This window comes from Marmota marmota, unplaced genomic scaffold (assembly GCF_001458135.2).
Source record: "Marmota marmota marmota unplaced genomic scaffold, marMar, whole genome shotgun sequence".
Taxonomy (NCBI): domain Eukaryota; kingdom Metazoa; phylum Chordata; class Mammalia; order Rodentia; family Sciuridae; genus Marmota; species Marmota marmota.
The window spans coordinates 3033176-3057040 of NW_025999962.1; the positions used below are offsets into that span (position 1 = coordinate 3033176).

Sequence of the window (23865 nt, forward strand, 5' to 3'; positions counted from 1 at the left end):
GGATCCCTGCACTTCATCAGAGGAAAGTTCTAGAAGCCGGGGCGGAACTGGCTTCCTGCATCTGTCAAACTGCCCAAACTGAGCTGGGTCCTGCCGTGAGCCCATCCCGCTGTGCCTCGGGATGCTGCCCTGACCAGCCCTCACCAAATCCAGCCCAAGGATTCGCTGCCTTCCGACTGGCAGACCCAGGGCCCTGAGTAAGTGCTGGGCCCTGGACTGGAGTCCAGCGGTCTCCATGAACCCCATGAAGGGGCAGCATCTCCCCATCTCCTAGCTGGGGAAAGGCCAAGGGAGGCTGAGGGACATGCCCAAGGCCCTCAGCCGGTCCCAGATCCAGAGCCAGGGTGGACCCTAAAGCCAGGCCCTTTCTCAGCCCTGGGGGTCATATTCTTCTGACGAGTGTCTTGCCAGGAGCCACTGCCCTGCCTACTCTGGAGAGCCAGTCCCAGGCTGTCTCCGCCCACCAAGGGGACCTGTCAACCCTGCTCAGACCTGGCACAGGCTCCAGGCAGAGCGGCGGAGTCTTACCTTCACAGGAGACACCGTCAGGCAGCAGCTGGTAGCCCACAAAGCAGGAGCAGACCACCTGGTCCCCGGTGTCCCGGCACTGCTGCTGGCAGGGCCCACCCCCTGCAAGCAGAGCCGGCGTGAGCGGGGCCAGCCACGTCCAGAGGTCTCTGGAGCCACCCGCGGCCCCAGGGAGACCCCCAGATACTGGCTCTGGTCACCGCTGGGTCTGACAAATCAGGCAGCCTACAGCTTGGCCTCTGTAGTTACAGTGGAGCTGTGAGGGACAAGGCAGGGACGGGGTGCAGCTTGCTGCCAGCCACAGACACTGAGGAAGCAGGCCTGTCCCAGCTCCAGCAGCTGTGGGCCTCTGTGCTGCAGGTTCCTGGCTTCCCCCTGGATCCCAGAGCCACCTCTGCCCCCTCACCTCCTACAGGGCAGCCAGAGCGATGCTCAAGTGCAACCTCAGGGGCAGAAGCCTCTGCCCAGGGCCTCAGGGTCCTGCCTGCTGCCCTTCACATGCTGGTCATCATGCTAAGCCACTCTCAGCTGCTGCAAACGGGCTGTCCTCTCCCCCAGGAAGACCCTCCCCTCAGGAGGCTGGCTCCCTGGGGCTTTCTGTCCCTCCCTCTCCTCCCCTCCCAGCCTCACTGCTGCCTGTCACTGCACCCCGACCACATCATCTTGTCATTAAACTGGCTCCCCAGTTAACACCTGACCACAGGGCCAGCTGCTGGGTGACCATGTGCAGCAGACCTGCCAGTCCGGACATGCCCGGATGCTCACGAAAGAGCGAGAGTGTGACCCTGAGGGAAACAACCACCAAGGCCCTCTGGATTTTAAATATTCCCACGCTTCCCTGTGAGACAAGTTAATATGTCTGACAGCACGAGGCTGGGGCTCAGGTCGGGAAGGCAAGAAACGCTCGGCCCCTCCCTGAGGTCTCCCGGCCTCTTGGACGCCAGCGGTCACCCTCTGAAGCCTGTGAGCTTGGGAATGTCCAGCACACACTGCAGAGAGGGGGCTTTTCACACTAGTTGCTGTGGCCCCTGCCCCACCAGCCCCACCAGGCCAGCTCTGGAGAGTCTAGGGAAGCAGGAGGGCAGGCCCAGGGGCCTGGGTTCAAGTCTCCAGGGAACGGCCGTGGAGATCCGGGGCCTTACCTCGGCAGCGGTCATTCAGGTAGGGGTCTTCCTGTTCCTCCTCTACCTCAGAGACCTTAGCTGAGGGGAAACAGAGAGCAAGAGAGATTACCTAGAGTCCACCTCACCTTAGAAGGAACTTCCCATCAGTGTCAAGCAGGACACCACTCAGTCCTCCTGAAAGCAGCGGAACGCTCATTTATCCTCATTAAAACAGAATTTTCCTCATGAAGGTAGCTCACCTTCTCCAAGGTCTGAGAAACAGAAGGGCCCAGGCACGAGGGAGGCCATCGCTAACTCCAGGCCCACAGCTGGGACACGGTCTCTACCTCCCCATAAGACCCCCAAGGCCCATGGCAGAGCATGTGGCCAGTGCCTGAACCGCCCTGCGGGCCCCAGCAGGCCTTCGCTGCCTCCAGCTGACTCCCCCAGCCCTGCTGCAGACCACAGCGGCCTGCACACCCGCAGGGCCTGGGGGGGGTGTGTGCCTGGGGAGCACACAGTAGGCCCACCATAAACGCCAGCTTCAGGAAGGCCACCGTGAAGCCCCCACAGAGGAGGTGCCACTGGAGAGAAGTCTGGGGCAGGGATCAAAGTGGATCCAAGACAGGAGAGGAAAACACCTGGAGCCACAGAGACCTCCCAGAGAGGCCAAAGCAGGAGACAGAAATCACAGAAACCTCCCAGACACGGAGGAACTCTGCCCAGGATGAGGGCTGGGCTTGTTTACTGTAAAATGTCATCTCTGACTTCAAAAGCCCAGGAGGGAGCAGGAATGTAGTCCTAATTCCACATCAGAAGTCAGCTCAACAGTGACCGCAGCAGCCTGGACTTGAAAAACTAAAATCTAATGTGATTGATCAAGGCAGAGCCACGGGTCACAAAGCTAGAGGGAGAATGGCGTGACTGAGAGACCTGGGAGCGCTACCCTTTTATTTTTGTTTGTTTGGGGTACTGGGGACTGAACCCAGGATGCTCTGCACCACACTGAGTTACATCCTGGCCCTTATTTTAGTTTTTTAAAAATTTTTGGACAGGGTCGCACTAAGCTACTGAGGGTCTCACAAAGTTGCTTAGACTGGCCTCAAACTTGCAATCCTCCTGCTCAGCCTCTCAAGTCTCTGGGATGACAGGCGTGTGCCACCATGCCCAACTGGCAGAGTTCTTCCCCCTTAACCCCTTCCTGTACCTTCCCCCTTTTCAACAGAAAGGGGCAGAGCCCAGAGAGGGCTGGGAACAGACAAAGACCCAGCAGGCGTGGGCAGGGCAGATAGGGTGCCTCTCCAGGGTACTCCACTCTGGCACTGGAGGCCACCGGGCAAGCAGGAGAGGTCACAGGCACCAGGAAGTCTCCTACAGGGTGGAGCCAAACCACAAGGCCCAGGACAAACAGAGGGGAGGGAGGGCAGGGCTGGTGCACCCAGCTGCAGCCTCCGGAAGCTGCCTCTGGACGTGCCCCTTGCTGAGGAAGCATCTGTCCCTGAAAGAGGCACCTCCAGCCTCTGGCCACACACCCTGGGCTCCAGAGGGAGAGGGGGCTCCCACCAGGCCCCTGCTCTGTGTGCTGGCCATGTGACCTCGAGCACCAGCTGCACATCCCAGAAACTGAGCAGAGGCAGCCAGAGCTGTAGGCAGGGTGGAACCCAGAGGGGGCACCGTGTTCCACTCTCCATCCTTCCAGCACCTCCCGCAAGTCCATTCCCACATGCCCTCGGCACTCGTCAGGGACGCTGGAATCCACGGATGCTCAAGTCCCTTACATGACATGGTGCAGGATCTGCACGTGACCTACATGTACCCTCCGTATGCTCAATTACTTTTTTTGTTTGTTTGTTTTTGTACCTGGGATTGAACCCAAGAGCACTTCCCCACTGATATATGTATATACATATACATAGATGCTAAGTGAAGTATGCCAATGCCAAAATCCAAAGGCTAAATATATAGGTGATTTAGAGACAGGGTCTTACTAAATTGCTCAGGGTCTTGCTAAGTTGCTGAGGCTGGCTTTGAACTTGCAATCCTCCTGCCCCAGCCTCCTGAGCTGCTGGGATTACAGGCGTGCACTACCATACCTACCTTACTTTTGACACCTAGAACAACACAAATTCTTTTCTTTCTCTTTTATTTTTGTACAAGCACTTGCTTTATTGTAACTTCAATGTAGAAGAATGGGGAAAATATTCTTTTTAATAAGTGGTAGTGAGTCGATGCTTAAAAATTGTGACTTTAAAAATTGTGACTTCACCCCACTTTATACCTGAGAAATCATAAACGCAGTGTGGGTTGTTGGTTTATTTTTACTCTTATTATTATTTTATATACATATACACAATGAAATATTTTCTGTTTGTTCTTTTTTACGTACACATGACTCAAGAGTGTTTTTTTGACATATTATGTATCCATGGAGTATAACTTCCCACTCTTGTTGTACATGAAGTGGAGTTAGTTACCCTGGTCGTGTATTCATATATGAACATAGGAAAGTCATGACCTGTTCAATCTACTATCTTTCCTATTTCCACCCCCCTCCCTTCCCATTTGTCTAATCCAATGAACTTCTATTCTTCCCTCCCCCACTTGTTGAGGGTTAGCATCCACATATCAGAGAGAATATTTAGCCTTTGGTTTTGGGGGACTGGCTTATTTCACTTAGCATGGTAGTCTCCAGTTCCATCCACTTATGAGCAAATGCCATAATTTCATTTTTCTTTATGGCTGAGAAATATTCCATAGTGTACATAGACCACATTTTCTTTATCCATTCATCTGTTGAAGGGCACCTAGTGGGTTCCATTGCTTGGCTATTGTGAACCGAGCTGCTACAAACCTTGCTGTGGCTGTGAGCATACAACACAGATTCTAAGTAAACAGTTGTTAGGCTATATTATTTAGGGAATAACATGGGGAAAAGTCTGCACATGCTCAGTGCAGATGCAATTTTTTTTCTCCCATATTTTTGATTTGTGGTTGGTTGAATCCATGAATGTCACAACCATGGACAGAGAGGGCCAACCTTGCTTATGTACACACACACCCCCCGAAGAACCTTGACCCGTGCACCACCCAAGAGGGAAGAGGGGGGTTACCTGTGTCTTGGAGGTCCCCCACATCCCTAGGGGTGAAGTCCGCCGTCTCCTGTCCCTTGACACAGCATGCCCGGAACACCAGCCCACACTGGTAGCCGATCATGAGGCTGGGCTCGCAGCTCTGGCCCCGGGCCTGGGCCACCCGCCCCAGCACACAGCAGTGGCAGCATCTCTGAAAATAGCAAAAACTCAGACAGGCCCACACAGGGTCCCACAGGGACCCAGGGGACGCCTCTCAGATTCCCCTGGTCTTCAGCATGAACAGCGGGTGGGGGGCACGTCTGACTTAGCCACTAGGTGCTTCCCTGAAATTCCACGGTACACAGCGAAGCCACCAAGTCCCCAGCTCTCCTGATCAGCTTTGGAAGGGGGCCTGCAGTGCCCGGCCCCCAGCACAAGTCCTGCCTCCTCTCCCAACCTGCTAAGGACTGCCCTCACACCCTGCCCTGCAGAACCACCCCACCCGCCCACCCCTCCAGGGAGAGGGAGCCCCACAAAGCCCTGGATGCTGGTTGTTTGTGTGGTCTAAGATGTCTCCACTGCGCCTGGAAGGAACGCACGTCGTCCCCCAGGCTCCTGGGGGTCCAGGCTGTGCTTTGAAAGCACAAGAACCTTAAGGCACCAGCCAGGCAGGGGACAGGGTTACGGCCTGCAGGTGGCACCAGTGGAGCCCAGCCCTGCGAGGAGGCAGCCATGGACACCCAGGTCCTGCTGCCAGGACCTTGACCAGGCCACCCGCCTCCCCCAGCTCCCTCACCGCAGCGCCTCCCCCAGCCAACGCCCTCAGGGGCCTGGGGGTCCCTGCCCACAGGGTCTCCCTCTATGGCCCATCTGTGTGCAGGCCCCCCAGGAAGGAGCCCACGTGACACCTCCAGAATCCAGACGCGGGCCAGATTCCTGCTCCAGGAACCCCCCCCCCTTGCCTCCTGGTGGGAAGGGGAGGGCTCAGGGACTCCACTCTTTGGTACTTTCTCAGCCTCCAAACCTGGCCTCCTCCTGCCCGGCTTATTTTCTGTCCCTCAGCAGAGGTAAGGGAGGGGTCGAGTGGCTCTGTGGGTCTTCCCACATCACTAGGTGGCCCTCAGGGACCTGGTCTGGAGGTGGGTCCCAGCAGCACTCGGGGAAAGGGATTCTGCCAGTGATTCACACACTTCACCTTCAGGGTGGGAGCCCGTCTGGTCCCCTGACAGGCTGCTGAGAGGCCACTTTGGAGTGGGGCCTCTCTGAACTTCCGTTTTTTCCTCCAGGGTGGTCATAAAAGTCATGTGTTATCAGGGGCCCTTATAAGGGCCCATTCTGAGCTCTAAGCCCAACTAGCCTGAGGCACACAGGAGCCCGAGGACCTCCTGGACATTGTCAGGGGGCTCAAAAGGAACTGAGCCGAGAACTCGGGGCCCTGGACGGCCTGACCTTTGCACTGTGTCTGAGGCCTGGGCAGGCTTCCCAGGTCCTCCCCGTGTTCCTAGGGGGCGCCGCACCTCAGCCTCTCACCCTTTAGCCAGCTTGGAGGTTGTAGGTGAGCTCTACCCACCACCTGTGTGGGAGGGGGCACTTGAGTGGCCTTGCCCTTCCTGGCCCAGGCAGCCAGGGGGTGGGCCAGGGGAGTGGTGTGATGGACAGTGCTGCTCATGGGGGCCCTGGCCTGTGGCCGTCAGGGGTGGCGGTGGCCCCATGTGGTCCCCAGGTCCTCACCTTCATAAACATGGCCTCGAGGCTGGCGTTGTCACCACGCGGCGGGACACAGGCGTCCTGGTCGCTGGCCAGGTTGATGCCCGCGGCACAGTGCAGCTCCTCCAGCTGGCTGTGGCAGCACTGCTCCTGGACCATCCTGGGGGCAGAGGGCAGGGCTGCACAGGTCTGCAGTGGCCCACGGCCTGTCACAGGGCTCTGTCCTCCGCGGCTTCCCAGGACAGACACAAGCACTTGGCACACAGAAGGTGCCCAATAAATGTGTAGTTAGAAAGACTGCAGAGTGGTATATGGGCTGAGTCGGGACCCGGAGTTGTGACCCAGAGGGAAGAGTCCGCTCTGAGCCTCGCCTCTCCCACAGAACGTCCCCATGTTTAAGACACGGCCCCGGGGCTGCCGATGCCGGCCCACCTCGTCCTGCAGCACACTGAGTTCTCAGCACTCACACCCACCGTCCAGGCTCACAGGGACAAGCCAGAGAGCTAAAAGCTGCAACAGTGGCTCTGGTGTGGCCCCCAGCTCTGCCACGCCTCTCGGGTATGGAGGCCTCAGCGAGGGAGGAGGACGTGACCTGCCAGGGTCACAGCCAGGGGACCAGGGACCAGAGAGCCGGGACCAGAGAGCTGGCCCACAGGCAGCAAGCAGGAGGTGTGTGTGCACGGGCGACTCCCGTCCAGACCAGAAATGACCCCAGCTCCCGCCACAGTCAGCAAGGGCAGAAGAATCACCCACTGCGTCTGGGAGAGAGGGCGGGGCTAACAGCCTCCCCGTGCAGCCATCCAGGTGGCCTCTGCCCCAGGACACAGCCCCCACCTTCCCGTCCCCCCCACCACCCTGGAGGAACCGAAGTCTACACCAGCCTTCCCCTGGCTCACGACTCCCCTGGCTTCAGAGCGGATCTGTCTACACTGAGCAGTTACACACCGTGCCCAGGCTCACAAATGAGCAAATGACAGGCATTTCACTAAACTGCCGGCGCTGTCCTTGCCCTTACCAGATCCCCACATTCCACACATTCATTCAAAACCCTTTTGCTAAACAGAGAGTCACAAATGTTGGAGCAGAGTGGAGAAGCGAGCCCTCACGCTCTGCTCACGGCAATGGAAATGGGGCAGCCATTTGGGAAACAGCATGCGGTTCCTCAAAAAATTAACAATAGAATCAGGACCCAGCGCCCCTGCTCTAGGTGTGTGCCCGAGAGAATCCAGAGCAGGGTCTGAAAGAGAGGCCTGCCCACAGTGCTCACGACAGGCCGGCCATCTGGTCTGCATTCAGCCTTGAGAAGAAGGAAACCTTGATACCACACCAAGGAACACGAGCAGCCACAGAGGGACAAGGCCCGTGTGACCCACCAACACGAGTCCTGGAGTGGCTAAGTTCACGACAGAAAACAGAGGGCGTCGCGGGGGCTGGGGCAGAGCAGGAGGAAGGGCAGAGTTCCGCCTCTGCTGGACGAAGAGCCCGGGAGGCAGGCGCTGGCGCGCTGGCTGGCCATCGTGGGTGGCTAACTGCCCCGGGAGCGCACACCCAGACACCAGGAGAGTGTGTCTCGGGTCGCATACTTTTTACCACTGTTTAAAACAACCGGCTGCAGCCCCTCTGGCCTGCTGGTTGGCGGTGCAGGCTCCAGGTACTTGAAAGCCTTGGCCTGGGGGGGACGGTTCCTCTCCAGCTTCGGGGGGCAGCGGGTGCTAGACCCTGTCCTGAGGGGAAGGAGCCAGGGCGGCCATCTGGAGGGCTGGCTGCAAGTCCTGCTCTCCTCTGGCTGCGTCCTGGACAAGCAGTTCAGCCTCAGGAAGGCTTTCCTCGCCTGCAGGGTCAGGCAAGGCCACCTCCCTCAGCCAGCCATGTCACAGTGGCCCTTGAGCCCTGGGGCACAGCAGTGGCCTGGAGGTTAAAGCCTCACCCAACGTCACGGCTGCCTTTGTCCGACTGGCCCTGGCATTGGAGTGGCTGGCAAAGGCCATATCAAGAGTCAGCCCAGAGCACCCTGGCTGCCGTCCCCACCCACCTTCACTTCCTGGGTGGGTGACCTTGGGCTGATGGTTGTCCTCGCGCACGTTGAAGGCAATGGGTCTTGGCTGCAGGGCACCGGGAGGGGAGCACAGAGCTGCCCAGCTGCAGCCCCCTCTTCCGGGACTGCCAAGGGAGCCAGTGTGTAAACCAAAGAACCAGAGTTTCTAGGTGCCATTCTGGGGAGAGTCACAAAGCTGGTCACTCTACCCTGTCCTGGCAGAGCCTCCGTCATCTGCCCCAAACGCTCTCCCTGGCTAGACTTGCCAAGCACGTCCTGGTCCTGGGGTGCAGGGGCGGGTTGTTTGTTTTGGTAGCTGTTGTTTTGTGACTAAGGATTAAACCCAGGGGCACTTAACCACTGGGCCACATCCCCAGCCCGAGACAGGCCCTCACTAAGTTGCTGAGGCTGGCTTTGCACTTGTGATCCTCCTGTCTCAGCTGCCCGAGTGGCTGGGGTGACAGGCTGCATCTCTGCACTCGGCTCATGGTGGGTTTGTGAGAGGCCTGTCCACCCTAATGAGGCCTGAGGGCGAGGACTCACTGGCCCCACAGAGCAGGACCCCAGGGCCTCCACCTCACCTTCCTGCCAACCCACCAGCCTCTCGTGCCACCTGCATGCAGGTGGGTGTTCCTTTCTGTGCCCTCCAGCTCCTGACCAGGCTCCCAGAGGCCTCCTTGGATCTCCTCTTAGATGTCCAAGGGCACCCTAGACACATGTGCCCCCTAAACAAATGTGCCCGTCCCAGCACCCCAGCTGCCTCTCCAGTGCCCCTTGTCACCTAAACTGCCTGCCCAGCCCCTCATAGCCAGGCCCTGGAGCGGAGCCTAAGGCCACCTCTGCATCCCACTCCACTCAGTAAGGACAACCCGGCGGCCTGCCTCCAAGTCACGCCCACAGCCAGCCAAGTCTCTCCCTCTCTCCGGGCTCTCACCCAGCTCCAAACCACCAGCACCTCCCGGGATGGTTAAAACAGTCAGTTAGGGCCTGGGCTTCCATCTTCCTCCCTCCCCCCCCTCCTTCCAGGCAGGGTCCCTTTTAAAGGCAAGTTCAGACAGATAAGCGCCCACTTATCCCTGCTCAGAACCTTCCACCAGCTCTCAGCCCTTCAGTCAGCCTCTGCCACGGCCACCAGGCCTGGGACAACCACCCTGCAGCACCCTGGCCAGCCTGGATTCCTCCTGAGCTCATGTCCTTCTGCCCAGTCCAGCCACCACTCACTCTGTGCAGCCCCCTGGCCCCCGGCTGCTGCCGGGTCAGCCTGCACTTCAGCTCCTTTGAGCCTCCGTACTGGCTGTTCCCCAGCCTGGATGCCCTTCCCCACACTCCACTCAGCTGGCTCTTGCCTCCCTCAGGGCTGGCTCAGATGGCCTCTCAGGGAGATGCCATCCCTGACAGCTCTAAGGGTAGACCTGCCCTGAGCAGAAGACCCCACTCCCTCCCCAGGATCTTCTTCCCCACGTGGCACACACGACCCTCTTACAAACCCAACGTGCATTTACCATCCTAAGGTTAGTCGTGGCATGTTCTAAAGGCAGCTCCTGAGGCCTGGCCTCCTCGTTCCCTGACCTCCCCTGCTCAGCCAGAACCGCTGCCCCCATGACCCTGGTGAAGCACACAGGCTGTTGGAGACGTCGGCTCAGAGACAGCCGAGTGGGCTCCTCGCGGGCCACGTTCCTCCAAGAGGGTGAGGACTCGAGGGTGAAGTCCAGCCCGAGGTTTTAGGGGGATCTGGATTGGGATCTAAGGAATGTTGGACCTGATGAGGGCACAGTGTAAGATGACCAGTGAATGGAGGAAACCTCAGAGCCAGCATCACCCGCCCACCCCGCACCCGGCACTGCTAGAGCTTCAGGTGGCCTGACCCCTGCCAGCCTCGCTGAGCCCCCTGCCCACCCTGGGGAGCCAACCCTGAGAACCCTGGTGGCCTCCACCCTCAACTCCTGCCCAGGAGGCCCAGCATGGGGCTCAGCCCCCCCTCCACCTGAGCTTACAACAGCACCAGGGTCAACAAGGACTGATGGGCTAAAGGAACGAAAGTGGAGATTTACTTAAACTGTGAGTCCCACAGGTGGCTCAGCCCCTGCCTGTGACTCCTGGGATGAGCCAACCGGCCTCAGTAAAGCAAAGGGCCAGTCATTCGCATTCGATGACATTGATTGGTGTCCTGGGTGCTCAATAACACATCCTGGGGACACTGTGATCTGGAAACCCACACAACCCTGCCGGAATTTTCCACGGCCCTGAGAGAGGAGGAGACACAGAGACACAGGCGGAGGGTCAACAGGGGCCAGGCAGCTCCACCTCCTGGGGAAAACTGTCTTCTCTGAGGTCAGGGGATCAGGAACCTCCTAGTGGGTGTGGAAGGTGCCCCTGCTGGGATGAGGTCAAGAACAACTGCTGTCTCCTCTCTGCAAGGAGCCTGATGCCTGTTGAGTCCCTGTCCTCGGGCAGTGTCCCAGAGACTGGCACTCCCACATGTGGCTTGGTGCCGCTGGTTTCAGGCATCATCTGCAATCATCTTACCAACCTGAAGGAGAAGTGCACTGGGGGAAACCGAGGATCCAGTCGGGCTCAGCTCTCACCTCTAGCCTTGTCCTTCCCAGGGCCAGGCTGCCTTGGGCAGCGTAGCCCGTAAGCAGAACCCTTGGCGCTGAACACCCACTTGACTACACAACCACCAGCAGCTGCGGTGCTAAGCACTCTGCCAGCCAAGCTCGCTCTCGGGCTCTGCGCAGCTGACGGGTGGCTTCCAGTCAACTCCGCCCCTCTGAAGCCCCAGCGCAGTCAACGCCAGCACAAAGGCAAAAGAGATGTCCCTGTGCATCCTCCTGTGACAGCCGTCCAACCAGCACGCACGGTGCCCAGGACCAAGGCAGCGCAGAGTCAGACTAGAGGCAGAGAAAACAAAGGGGCAGCCAACCCCGGAAGCCTTCCTCCACCTCCCTGCCACGTGCTCCCGGGCCAGCAGGCATGGCTCGGAGCCCAGCATCACAGTTTACCAGCTGTGCACACGGGATGCCGGTTTCCTTGTCTATAACATGGATTAATAACAAGGTGACACAACACGGTGTATGTCAAATGCACAGCGCGCAGTAGGTGCTCTGAAAAGCTTGCTATTCTTTTCATGATATGATCAACATGACCTATTCTCATCATTTATTCTAAATATATATTATCCCAAATTTTGAGGATGCTTGAGTCAATTAAGGGAGAGAAGACAGTCAGCCCAGATGTCAGCTGTGGAGTGTGGTGGACAACTGTCTGTGGACTCCTGCTTAGGGCGTGGCCTCTGAGCCTTCAGGTGTCCACTGGAAAAACACGTCCAGTCCCACAATCTCACTGACTCCCAGAACAAAACGCTCTTTTCTTTGGAAGAAACAGACTCGCCTACAGCTGCCCAGATGGGACAGGCTGGGCTGCAAACCCCAACCTACTTGCTTCCAGCCCTGGGAAGGGATCAGATGTCCCCACATACACAGGGGGGCCCAGAAGGGAGAGCAGGGTCCTATGTGAGGCCTTCGGGTGCAGAGGAAGGAGCGGGGAAGGGAGGGGGACAAGATGCAGCCCAGCTGGCCCGCGGGTGAGTCCTGCCTGTCCCTGGGGGTCCTTCCTCCCCCACTTCCCCCTAAAGAAACACTGTTCGGGTCAGAAGGTGGCCACGGGCAAACACACCTGCACTCCTTAGACTCCGAGGCGTATGGCAGCGAGCAGTCTCGGTGCTGAGTGGCCATCCGATGTCCATCTGCACAGCAAGCCTCCATGGGGACGTCTGCGCCCACTGTGAGGGAGAGGACAGCAGGCGGGTGAATTGCCATGCATTGCCCACCCTCCAGGCGCACCAGCAGGACAGCTGCTTCCTTAGCCCTGACCAGAACATCTGGCTAGGGATGGAAGGGCAGCGGGCACAAATGGCACTTCCCTTAGTCACTCTGCAGACGAGGACTGAGAACTCCACGACCCCAGGAAGCAGCCTGTTCCCCGCAATTCTGATGGGGTACAGCTCAGCACCCCTGCCCCAGCCACCCATCAGGGATGGGTCAGGGTCACTGCCTGCATGATCTAGAGGGCCCTGCCCAGCCGTGCATGGGAAGCACCCAGGCACAACCAGCCGGAGTCCCTGCAGGGGTGCGGAGAGGGGTCTCCAAGGCAGGAAGAGGGGTCGGCAGTGAAATCACGCTGGCAACCGCCTCCACCCTCTTTGCCACAAACCCTCTGTGAAGACAGAGCCCAGCCACCTGGCTGAGCAGCCGGCCCTCAGCACCAGGCTGAGCTGGGCGCCCAGGTCCTCTGCCAGCCCAGGCTGTGGTCCCAGGGCACTCTGCTCAGAACCCTGGGCCCTCCCCTCCTGGGAAGAAGACCCTGCCATGCCCCTGGGAGGCGCAGCTGGGTCTCAAGGTGCCACACCCTTCGCTCTCAACATAAGGGTCAACAGGCCAAGAAGGACAAGTGCCCAAGGCCTCCACTGCCAGGCAGAGGCCACCTCCCAGCAGGACACTGCAGATGGGCTCAGGAAACACCAGGCTTCCTCACTATCAGCTTCCCAGGGCCCTGGGGAAAAGTGCCCGCAGGCTGGACGGCTGGAGCCTGCTGAGCCCTCCGCTCTTCAAGGCCGGCTCTCGCCCACAGGAAGTGGCCACAGGAAGTGGCCACAGGAAGTCTTGCTCTTGTGAGAAACCAAGACTTCCTGAACCACTGGCCCTGACTATGCGCCCTCGGCCACCACAAGTCCTGGACTCCCTGGCCCCTCTCAGAGGGTCAGGAGGAGCATTCGGGATGGGCGTGGCCAGCGCACACAGGAGCTGAGGCTCAGCAGGGCCACTCCACAAGGCCGGGAGCAGGGTCCTCACACCCCTAAGACTATTGCAGGGGTTCCCCTTCCCCCCAGGGCTTCTGGAAGACTGAGCAGCTCTCTGCAGTGAAAGAAGTCCCCACCCATTCCTGTAACCCCGGGCTCCCCTGGGCTGGCCGGGTGGTCAAGGATGGAAGCCCACCCCCCAAGCTGTCCCTCCATGGTCCCTGATGGTGTGGTCATGACAGGCTGCTCTCATCAGTGGGCTGGAGCCACAGGCCTCAGAGCACCAAAGCCAGAGGACTGTCACAAGGGAGGCCTGCCATCGTGGGACCAGCTACTGGGCTCCTATTACTCAGGCTCTCCCATTCCAGTTTATTGTTTAGAAACAGCATTCACCAAACACAGGACCTCACGAGTAGAGGAGAGATGTGGTTCAAGCCCCACATGATGGTGACATGCCCTGCAGGGGGCTGACGGCAAGACTGCCCTGCCCATGTGGCCATCACCCCCGGCACCTGGTCACCCCACACTCCAGCCCTCAGCCCCTGCCTGCAGCCCCAGCCCTCGTCTCCTCTCACAGACTGCTCACCCACCCAGCCTGATGCAGGGCCCGGGCTCCCGCCTGGCCACCCTGGCCCTCACACCACCAGCCTCTGACCTTCTGACTGTCAGCTTCACCAAGCCAGCCAGAGGTCCTGGGGTGCGGCCGTCTCTTGTTCCCCTATCCGTCAGAACAGAAGTGGGTGCATGGCAAACGGAGCCGAGCAGAAAGGGCCGAAGTTTGGAGCCAGATGGGCTGGGCCCCAGAGCCAGCTCTAGCACCTTCTGTGACCCCGGCCAGGCTCCTGCACCGGGAGCCACAGGTTTCTCAGTGCTAGAGTGGATAGCAAGAACTTGCTGGGTGGCCGAGGAGGCGGACAAACTTTATCAAGTTCCAAACACAGAGTAAGTTCCCCGTAACAGGAGCTCGGTCACAGGTTACACGATTGACAGGGATTGACTCACTGTCATCCCTGAGAATGCGGGAGGCACAGCCGGTGTCAGAGTGTGGAACCCCACGGAAGAGCCGCAGCCCCCAGCCTCCCTTAGATGCAGAAAAGCAAAACCAAGTACATACAGATGCCTGTCCCCGCTCAGCAGGGCAGGAACTCAGCAGCCGGAGCTGCGGAGATGATTCCTGACAGGGAGCCCCGGGAACAGGGCACCTCGTTCTCAGGACAATCAGATACCAAGACCTTCAGTTCACCAGGAAACTCAGAATGTCCCTGGGATGCAGTTCCAACGCCCTGAGCAGCCCCAGGGCTGGAACTCGGGCCTAGGGGGGCAATGTAGGGGCCCTGGCCTGGGGACAGGCCTGGGGATCAGCCTCTGTCACCCGGACCCTAGGGGCATGGGAATCAGCTCAGCCTCCTCAGAGAGACCAGGAAGAACCAAGAAGAGACTACTGCTGGGCTGGACAGCAATGACACAGAGTGGTGGACAGGACACAGGAGGGCATTCCTGTCCTTGTTGTAACAAACAATCCCCAAACCGCAAGACCCTGGCCCATGAGCGTCCCTGCAGAGAAGGCCCATTCCTCTGCCTGCTCCCCTCCCCGGTCCTTGAAACTCATCTCGTGGTGTGTGTGTCAGTCAAACTGTTGAGAAGTAGCCCAGGGCCGCACTCATTTCCCTGCCCAGGGCTGGGGGCACTTCTGATTTTTGACTCCCAGGAAGGAGTAAAAAACTGTGGACACTGATTTAAATCTTTTCCCCTAAAGTCACAGAGCCGGGGAGCGGAGGGGGTAGGGAGGAATGCTTTCTGTCCCCTGGTCCTCGAAAGCAGGCTTCCAAGTACACACCCGCAGCTGTGAGTGGAAATCTTAGGGTGTCCAGTGGGGACCTGTGGCTTGCAGGGGCTTACGGGACTCCAGGGAGCGGGACTGGCCTGGCTCGTGGCTCCTGGTCGAGGCTGAGGCATCTGCCTAGGACCTGCTGGGAGCTCCAGCCCAAGCTGAGAGGGGTCCGCAGGGAGAATGCGCCTCTGGAAGGACTGCCACTGCTCTGGGGACAGGACAGCGGGGCAGTGAGCACTCTCAGGACAGAGAGGTCTGAGTTCCTGCTCCCCCTTCCAGGCAGATTCCCACTGTGGCCTGAACCTCGGCCACACCCTTCTGGGAAGTGGGGTTTGCACGGCCACTGAAGGTCACTGGGTGCACGGAAAGTCGTCTGGTCCTTCCTAATTCCTTCCTTCCCCTTCACAGTCCACTGCTCTCTTCCACAATGTGTACCTGTGGGCACCCTGCAGCCAAACTGTCACCTCAGGGATTTCTCGGAACCCAAACTTCAAGCAGAATCGAGAACAGAGGCTGAATGAAGTGACCAGTGACGTGGACTAGTGAGCACCGCCCCAAGCCAGTGTGTAGCCACCTCTGCCCAGCGCTCAGCGGGCACTGCACACTGAGCAGTGGCACTCTCCAGCTCTGGGGCCTGGGCTCCAGCGTCAGGCCTTGTTCCAGCAGCCTCCAAAGCTCCTCTGTCCTGTAGCCCCTGAATTCAGACCTCCTCGTGGCCAGGGAGGGCATCCTTCTCCTCTCACTGTGGCCTGGGAGGGCATCTTTCTCCCGCGCCCAGCACACACCTGGGGGTTCACAGAGTATTAATTACAAAGAACCATGGCGCGGGGGTTGGCGAGCAGCGGGATCACCCCCCTTAAAATGCAGAGGCTGCTTGGGCAGGACCCCCCCACCCCGCAAGGCCTCTCCCTTGTTTCCCAGGGCCTGGAGGAGTGGCCCCAGGGGACATCCCTGAGCCAGCCATCACAGAGTGAAGGGATGATTAGAATTTCAGGCTGGGCTAGAGGCTATGGAACTGCCACTTCCTGGCCCTGGAGACAGCCGTGGGAGTTCAGCACTGGCTGTCCCCAAGCCACAGGAGGACTGCTGGAGAACCCCCTGGTCACGGCTCAAGACACCAACCACGGCAGTCTCTGCAGCAGGTCGGTCCTTAAAAGCTGTGTGTGTCTCAGCAAGACAAGGTCTGTTATTAGCCTGGGCTCCAAAGCCAGAGCCACCCACGTCTTCCCAGGCACTTCCATGACGGCGCAGGGCGGGCGCTCTGAAGCACAAAAGCCAGTGCTGTCCCGACCCCACCCCAGACGCGTCTCCTCCAAGCCACATTCCACTTAGAAAGGCAAATTGCTGTTTTCAGATTTGTCCCTTCCAGGCAAGCGAGCTTTCCTCCATTATGAAAATCACTGTGGTCCAGGACAATGGCACCTAACAAGTCCCAAGAGGAGCCAGGTTCACAGTAAGACAGGGGCTGCCAGGGGCTGAGGAGGGGGAGGGGAAGATGAGAAAGCTCTGGAGATGGCAGGTGGTGACACTGCAGGACAATGTGAATTTACTTGTGCCATCTGAACTGGTTAGGAGGGTACATTTTATGTGATGCATATTTTACTACAATAAAAAATACATTCAAGCTGGGTGCGGTGGTGCACGCCTGCAATCCCAGCAACTCCGGAGGCTGAAGCAGGAGGATGGCAAGTTCGAAGCCAGCCTCAGCAATTTAGGAAGACCCTGTCTCAAAATAAAAAATTAAAAGGGCTGGGCTGGGATGTAGCTCAGAGGTAAAGTGCCTGGGTTTAATCCCCAGTGCAAAAACAAACAAACAAAAAACACTTCCAAAAGTCAGTGTTTGTGGGCCACCTGCCCACAGGTGTTAGGAAAGGAGCCGATGCTCTGCCTAGGAACTCAACGTTTTCAGCCATTGCCGTTCTAATCACTAATCTGAGCACTGGGAAGAGATGAATTTGGTCACTGTCTTTTTTTTAACTTTTATTTTTTGGTTGTAGTTGGATACAATACCTTTATTTTATTTATTTATTTTTATGTGGTGCTGAGGATTGATCCCTGGCACTTACTAGGCGAGTACTCTAACCCTGGGTCACAGCCCCAGCCCCTGGTCACTGTCTTTTAAGATGTTCTTGCAGAACAGCCAGACAGGAGGCACAAGAGATGACATGGGACTCCAAACGGGAAAAGTTAAAATGTTCAGTAACTACGCAAACTGTGACCTTTTAAAAAGAATGAAGATGGATTTAGAAATTCAACAAAATTTCAGGGGTTTGGGGCAAGGTCCAAACACATTCCCAGGGGCCTGCTGAGGTGGCCACAGTGCTGCCCAGGCTCACTGACCTGGGTCACGTGGCTCCAAAAGCCAGCACCCTGAGCTTCATGGCCCCACCACAAAAGTCAGAGACTCTGAGGCCCACAGAGGCACCTCTCCTCCCAGCCCTGCTCATTTATGTCTTCAATGCGGGCCCAAGACTCACCAGCACCTCCTGGAAAGCCACACCCCACCTGAAGTGCCTGGTGTCGAGGCGGACGGGGGTGCACAGTTCCCAGGGGTCAGACACCATTTGCCACCTGCCACAGGTGGAATGGACCTGGGGGTAACGGGCCTCAGCCCAACGCCACACTCATGGGCACCAAGCCTCCCAGTGAGCCCAGCACCCGCCCAGCTCTGCACCAGTCCCAGGCCCACTAGCCACACCTATCAGAGGCCAAAGAACAAGCAATCCCCACAGAAGACCCCTGCGCCTGAGCAGACCTAGAGCGTAGTGTCAGGAGAGACCTGGAGCATGAGGCCAGCCCTGCTGCTCCTGTCCCCTGACCACCAACGACCATGATGGCTCCATGATCTATATTTCCAGGTTAAGTCCCACGCTGCATGCTTCCCAAGCCCACCCAGATCACCCTGTCTCTCAACTGCCAGGCAGGCTCATTGACCCACTGCCGCGCTCTGGGGACAATCTGGAATCTTCTCTCACTGATTAGCTCCTTTTTTATCTGAGAAGAAACTCTCATCATCCACAGTTCCAATGTAATCCCTGTCATCTGACCAGGTGGTGAGGCCCACAAAGAACACTCAGTGCAAGCCAAGAACAAGCCCTTGCAAATTTAGTTAACCCTGCACCAGACATTCCACGGTCAGTGCAGGGGGTGAAACTGCCCAGTCTTGCCAGGCACTGTGACACACCCAGCAATCAGGAGGCTGAGGCAGGAGGATCCAAAGTGTGGGGCCAGCCTCAGCAATTTAACGAGATCCTCAGCAACTTAGCAAGACTCTGTCTCAAAATAAAATATAACAAGAGGTAGGATGTAACTCAGTGGTAAAAATCCCCTGTGTTCAGTGCCCAGTACTAAGAATGAATGAATGAATGAATGAATAGAAGCAGTGCCCAGCCTCGACTTGGCTGCCCATCTCACTAACCCGGGGGGCCTGGTTCCTTCAGAGGCACAGTGGGGTGAGTGCACGCAGTGTAGGGTGGGAAGCTGAACAGGACAATCCAGGGCAAGGGCCTAGTCTGTATCCTGACCAAGGAAGAGTCTTTGAAATCCAAGAGAAGCTGCCCTGGTGGGAACGGCACACTCCCCAGGACTGACATGCTGCCAGGTGGCCTGCACCCGCCCACCGGCAGTGGCCTTCTGGAAAGCGACACCCACCTGAAGTGTCCAGGCGGACGGGGGCTCAGTTCCCAGGGCTCAGACACCATTTGCCACCTGCCACAGCAGTGAAACTCAACTGCTTCCAGGTACGTCAGGCTTTCTAAAGATTATGGCATGGACATGGATCGTGGGGATGACGATGCGGGTTCTCAGGCACAGAGAGGCTCATGGTTTAGAGGGACGGGGAGAGGCCCTCGACCTGTGGTGAGGACATGGCCACATGGTCTTTCTCAGACTATAGATGCTGGGCTGTCAGTCAGAGGGATTCGTTACCAGTCTCTGGGTGGAAGCTTCCAGAATGTCAGCCTGCTAGCTGTAAACATCTTAGGGGTTCGGGGCAATGTCCAAACACATTCCCGAGTGGCCTGTGAGCCACGGGATCTAGTGTCCTAAAGGCAGCTCAGCAGTGGCTAAGACTCAGGTGCTCTGGAAAGGGAACGGGATCCTGCCACCTGTGTCCCGGTGCCTCCTAGTTCACACACCCTGCGGGCACCATGCCCATCAACACTGGCACCTTGTCTGAAGCTGTGCAGAGCTGTGGGGACTCCCTGGGTCCAGGAACCCCGGGACCTGGGAATCCAGAAATACAAGAAAATGCCAGCGCAGGGCCCTGGGCAGCTGGCAGCCTCTGCATGCCTCACAGGACCCGGTGGGGACAGACCCAAGGCCACCAGGCCTCCTTGGGAAACAGCAGGGTGAGCTGGCGTCTGCTCTTAGGGCTCCAGTCCCCAGCCCCACCCAAGAGTTCCTGTGTCCTTGAAGCCTCACCTGCCACTCCTGAGCATGTCCCCAGCAGTCACAGAGACCCCAAGGGTCTGAGACAGAGACCTAGGAGGATGCAGCAAGGCAGAAGGGGCAGAAGGCACAGCTTGAGAGGTGAGGGGAGTGACCTTCCCCCAGGCTCTCTCAGGCAGCCACTTCCTGTGCCACATGTCACATGGGCCATCCACACCTGGTCATCTCTGTAGCATCCCACCCTGTCCAAGGGGGTCCTAGGCCTCCAGGGCCCCTCTCCCCCAGGGCCTCTGCCTCTCTCACCACCAGCCTCGCATCTTCTGCACCTGCTGGCTGGATCCCGTACCCTGCTGGTGAGGCCACCCAGGGCCCTCCTTTCCCCCGGCCAGTGCATTCCTGCCACGCCAGCCCCCTGCCCTTCCTCCAGTGCCCTCCCTGGCCACCCCCAGCACGCAGGCTCACATAGGGCACATCTGTTTCCTGCCCTGCACGGTCTCTTTGTTCCCTGAACTTTCCAGCACTTAGCACAAATGATTAACCCTGTACTCAGCACCCGGAGGACGGGGACTCTGCCCAGTGCCTGCTGAGCAGTCACTCAGTCGCTGTCTGTGGATGAATGAATGAGCAAATGATCTCAAGGGACCCGGCCAGTGGGGCCGGGGAGGGGAAGAGACTCAGGACCTGGCCCAAGGCCATGCACGAGTGGGCTCCAAACCCTGCTCTGCGTTAAAGGTCTACCCAGGCTCACTGCAACCGCAGGAAACCAGCTTCCCCTAAAGCTGGACTTCAGACCAGTCAGACTGGGGTTGGTGACACCACGGAGTGTCCTGGTTAGCAGGGTGACACTGCCTGGAGTCCTGGTGCCACTGTGTGCTGGGGACATGCTCCCTGCATCTTGGTGTCCTCCCCTGTATGATGGGAACAGTGACAGTGTCTCCTGGTGAGATCAATGTGAGGGGCAGCCAGGTACTACAGGTCCCCGGGGGGGGACAGGCGCTCTAGTCCCAGCGCTGTGAGGGAGGTGGGTGGACGGAGCTCGGGTGCCGCCTGACCCTACATGGCAGCACCGACTCCCAGATCCAGAGAGATTTTTTTAAACCAAAATAAGAAGCAAGCCTTCAAATGTGAAAATCAAACCTTACAGTCCATTTCTACTCTAGCAGGTGACATGACCAATCCAGAAGGAAAAGGAGGTTCAGGTGAATCTGGGTCACCCACTTCACAGGGTTGTTGAGAGTCACGCTAGTTACGGACAAAAGCCCCTCAGTTCCAACAATTGCCCAGAGCAGGGCACACTCTCAATCCATAGTGTTGGAAAGGGATGGAGAGGGTGCAGGACTGGGCCACTATCTCTGAGTCACTTTCAGAACTGGGACCAGCACATCTGACCAGTGACTGCTGAGCAGTCACTCAGTCGTTGACTGTGAATGAATGAATGAGCAAATGATCTCAAGGGACCCCAGCTTCCAGGGCTGGCCCCGGTGTAAGACCCTCCTGATAACTTGCAGGCTTCAGGGGCCATCCTCCCAGCCCTGCCCACAGACTCAGCCAAGGTCTCCTCCTCCAGGAAGGCTTCCGGACTGCCAGAGGGCTCCTTCTGTCAACAGGGCTCCCAGGAGGGCAGAGTTTCTCTCCTTCCTGCCAAATCCCCAGACCTACAGCAGTATCCAGCCCCAGAGCTGTTCCAGAGCTTGAGAGAAGGGGTGGGTGGCTGCCTTTGCTGGGGCCAGCACCGCTCAGCTGTGGCCCTGCAGGGCTGCTTCCCGGCTCCAGGCTGGAGAGCTGGTATTAGCAGAACATTCAGGGCCGTCTTGGAAGGTGTTAGGGTTAGGGTTAGGGTTAGGGTTAGGGTTAGGGTTAGGGTTAGGGTTAGGGTTGACCCCAGGAAGGGTCAACACCAATGACAGCTAATAATAACAGAGACCATGGTGGCTCTGTCCTGGGTTCTCCCCTTAATCTTCAAAGCCACCTAAGAAGGAGCCTTCTGTTATCTTCATTTTATAGGTGAGAAAACGCTCCAAGCCATCCATGAGTCTTTCTGGAGAGAGACAGACTGGTTTCTAGTCCCTTGGGCCCCATGTACCCTGCTGGGACCTGAAGATGAGTGAGCTGTCCCAGGCTGGTCCAGCAGGGACAGGGCATGCAGCCCAAGCTGGGGGGCCTCGGGCAGAACCAGGAGAGGTCCCAGGGCCACCCCCACCCAGAGCACCCCAGGCTCATCTTCTAACATCAAGCGCTCGGCCCCCCCTCCCGACTGGGAAACTTCCAGGAGCCCAGTGCGTGCCACATGGTCCTGAGCCAGGTCCTCCAGCCTTTGTTCTCCTCCCAACCCGCTTTCTTTTAATCAGTGGGAAACTCTGCCCTGTTGCAGTCAGAGGCCAAGAAAGCCTCAGAGAAAACACAACTGTTTTTCCCAACACCCACCTCCTCCCCCTCCTTCACACACCAGGGCTCGGGGCAGCTGGACAGGACAGACAGACACAGGACAGACAGGCCCTCATCTTACATCTGCCCCAAGAAAGATCAGGGCCCTTCTACATGGCCCGATACTGACTGAACCCCAGCAGATTAGCAAAAGGGCTCACTCTTTTCCAGGATGGGGCCCCATGGTGGTGCTCCCCACAGTCCTACTAGGCTGCAGGAAGGACCTGGGCACCTTCTGACCTCGTCTTCCCAGACCACACCAAACTGTTTCCAGACTCAAAGAGGGTTCTGCCCGCAAGAAACAGCTAGGGCCACAGGACAGCACAACTCTGCTCGCTCAGACTTTTTAAACCCTTCAGGTTGGGAGCTTGTCTATGAAGACGGATCAGTGAGGTAGTGAGGGGTTCTGGGCTGGCCAGTCCTGGGAGCTCAAAGTCAAACATGCAAGGGCAAAGTTTTCTCCAAAAGCACGGGGGAGGTCAGTGAGGGGGGACTCGGGGCTCCTGGATTCCTGAGAGTTGACTACATCTTCTCTCTGGATCTGTAGCAGTGTCTCTGTGGCCTTGTGCTGCCTGCCTGACAGCTCCAAGGCCTTCTCTGGGTCTTTACCCTGCCTAACAGTGACACAAATGTCCACCCTGCCCAGAATGTTCTACCAACGCTGCTTCCAGCTCCTCCCCAAGCACCATCTCCTCCAAGTCCCCCAGGAGCTCCTGGGAGTCGGGGGACACATCAACACTGAGCCCTGGCCTCCCCATAGTCTCCAACCTGAGGAGGGACCCAGGGATGCCCAGGATGGAGCCAGTGCCCAGAACAAGCCGAGTCCCCAGAGGCCTGCAGCAGTAACCTAGCCAGAGCCTCTGCAGAGCCAACCCCCCTCCTTGTCCCCCTCCTGCAGCCTCCTCTTAAATCCCCTGCAGGCATTATCTGGGACAAGTGACCTTTTGACCAAGGAGGAGGGTAGTGATCAGAGAATTCAAAAGAAACTAAACTAAACCAGGGATAAAGAATCTGAGATTCCAGGGGTGGTCTGGACCTGGGCCCCGGGATAAACAAAGACCCCAGCTGTGCAGGGCCTGGCTAATGGCCCTGAGAAGCCATGGGCCAGCAGAGAGGTCAGAGGTCATGGCTCTCCCGCCCAGCAGCTGCTGTGATCCATAGGCACTGGGACTGCCACCCCCACCACACCAGGCCTGGAGGATCTGGAGAGAGAAAGGCACCGCGTGGGTGGCACTATCCCTGCACTGCTGGTCCCAGGGCTGGGAGAGGAGGTTCTGGGCCACAGATTTGCTAGAGGACACCCCTCCCACCTTGCCACAGGGTGGTAGGTTTGGAAGTAGCCTGTCCCCTGTCCCAGCTGAACACGAAGCCTGGCAGAAGCACTGCCTTGGGTCCTGTGTCCCAGGGGGGCAAGAAGGGAGGAGATGGCCAGATCCCAAGGAGGACTACCACCTTGAAGTCCTCCAGCTTCACCCTTACTTTCTGATTTCTTCCTGTCCACTTCCCTACCCCAAAAACGACTGTCTCTTGGTCAAATTACTGCCCCCTTTCCTCAGTTTGCTCCTCAGCAAGATGGTACAACAGCCCCCACTTGGGGTGGGGCTGGGGCAGTGGGAAAAGACACACCAAGGGGCTTCGGGGCAAAGTGTTCCCCTCCCCCAAGGACCCAGGTTGGGGTCTTCGCGGCCGAGTCTATGTGCCAGGACTGGGGTAGGAGGGTGGGTGACAGGGCGCGCTAGAGGAAGAGGGACGTGAGAGTAGGGTCCCATCTTTAAGACAAGACCCCTAAGCGAGGAATGTGTTAGGGCCGACCAGGAGAGAGAAGGGAGGGGACGTCCCGGCCAGCGGCTCTGGAGCCTGCACGATGACCGCCCCGGATGCGCAGCGCTGGGCTGCACACGCGGCTCTGAGTCCTGGCAGCTGCAGAACTTCCAAGGAGCGCGGCCCGGGAACGGGGACGGGGACCCTACAAAGGGGAC

The 23865-nt window shown here is 58.2% G+C and overlaps 1 protein-coding gene across 2 annotated transcripts in view; it reads right to left on the bottom strand.

The window, feature by feature from the left end:
• Positions 1–19514, bottom strand: part of Fbln1 (fibulin 1) — a 63337-nt gene extending 43823 nt beyond the window's left edge. For both annotated transcript variants that reach the window (XM_015501801.2, XM_015501802.2), the window contains exons 1-6: positions 19496–19514; positions 12120–12225; positions 6434–6569; positions 4742–4913; positions 1671–1730; positions 529–630 (exon numbers count right to left, since the gene is read on the bottom strand). In XM_015501801.2, coding sequence (XP_015357287.2) covers positions 529–630; positions 1671–1730; positions 4742–4913; positions 6434–6569; positions 12120–12208 — 559 coding nt within the window. In that variant the 5' untranslated portion in view covers positions 12209–12225; positions 19496–19514. The remainder of the gene's footprint in view (positions 1–528; positions 631–1670; positions 1731–4741; positions 4914–6433; positions 6570–12119; positions 12226–19495) is intronic.
• Positions 19515–23865: the final 4351 nt, after the last annotated feature.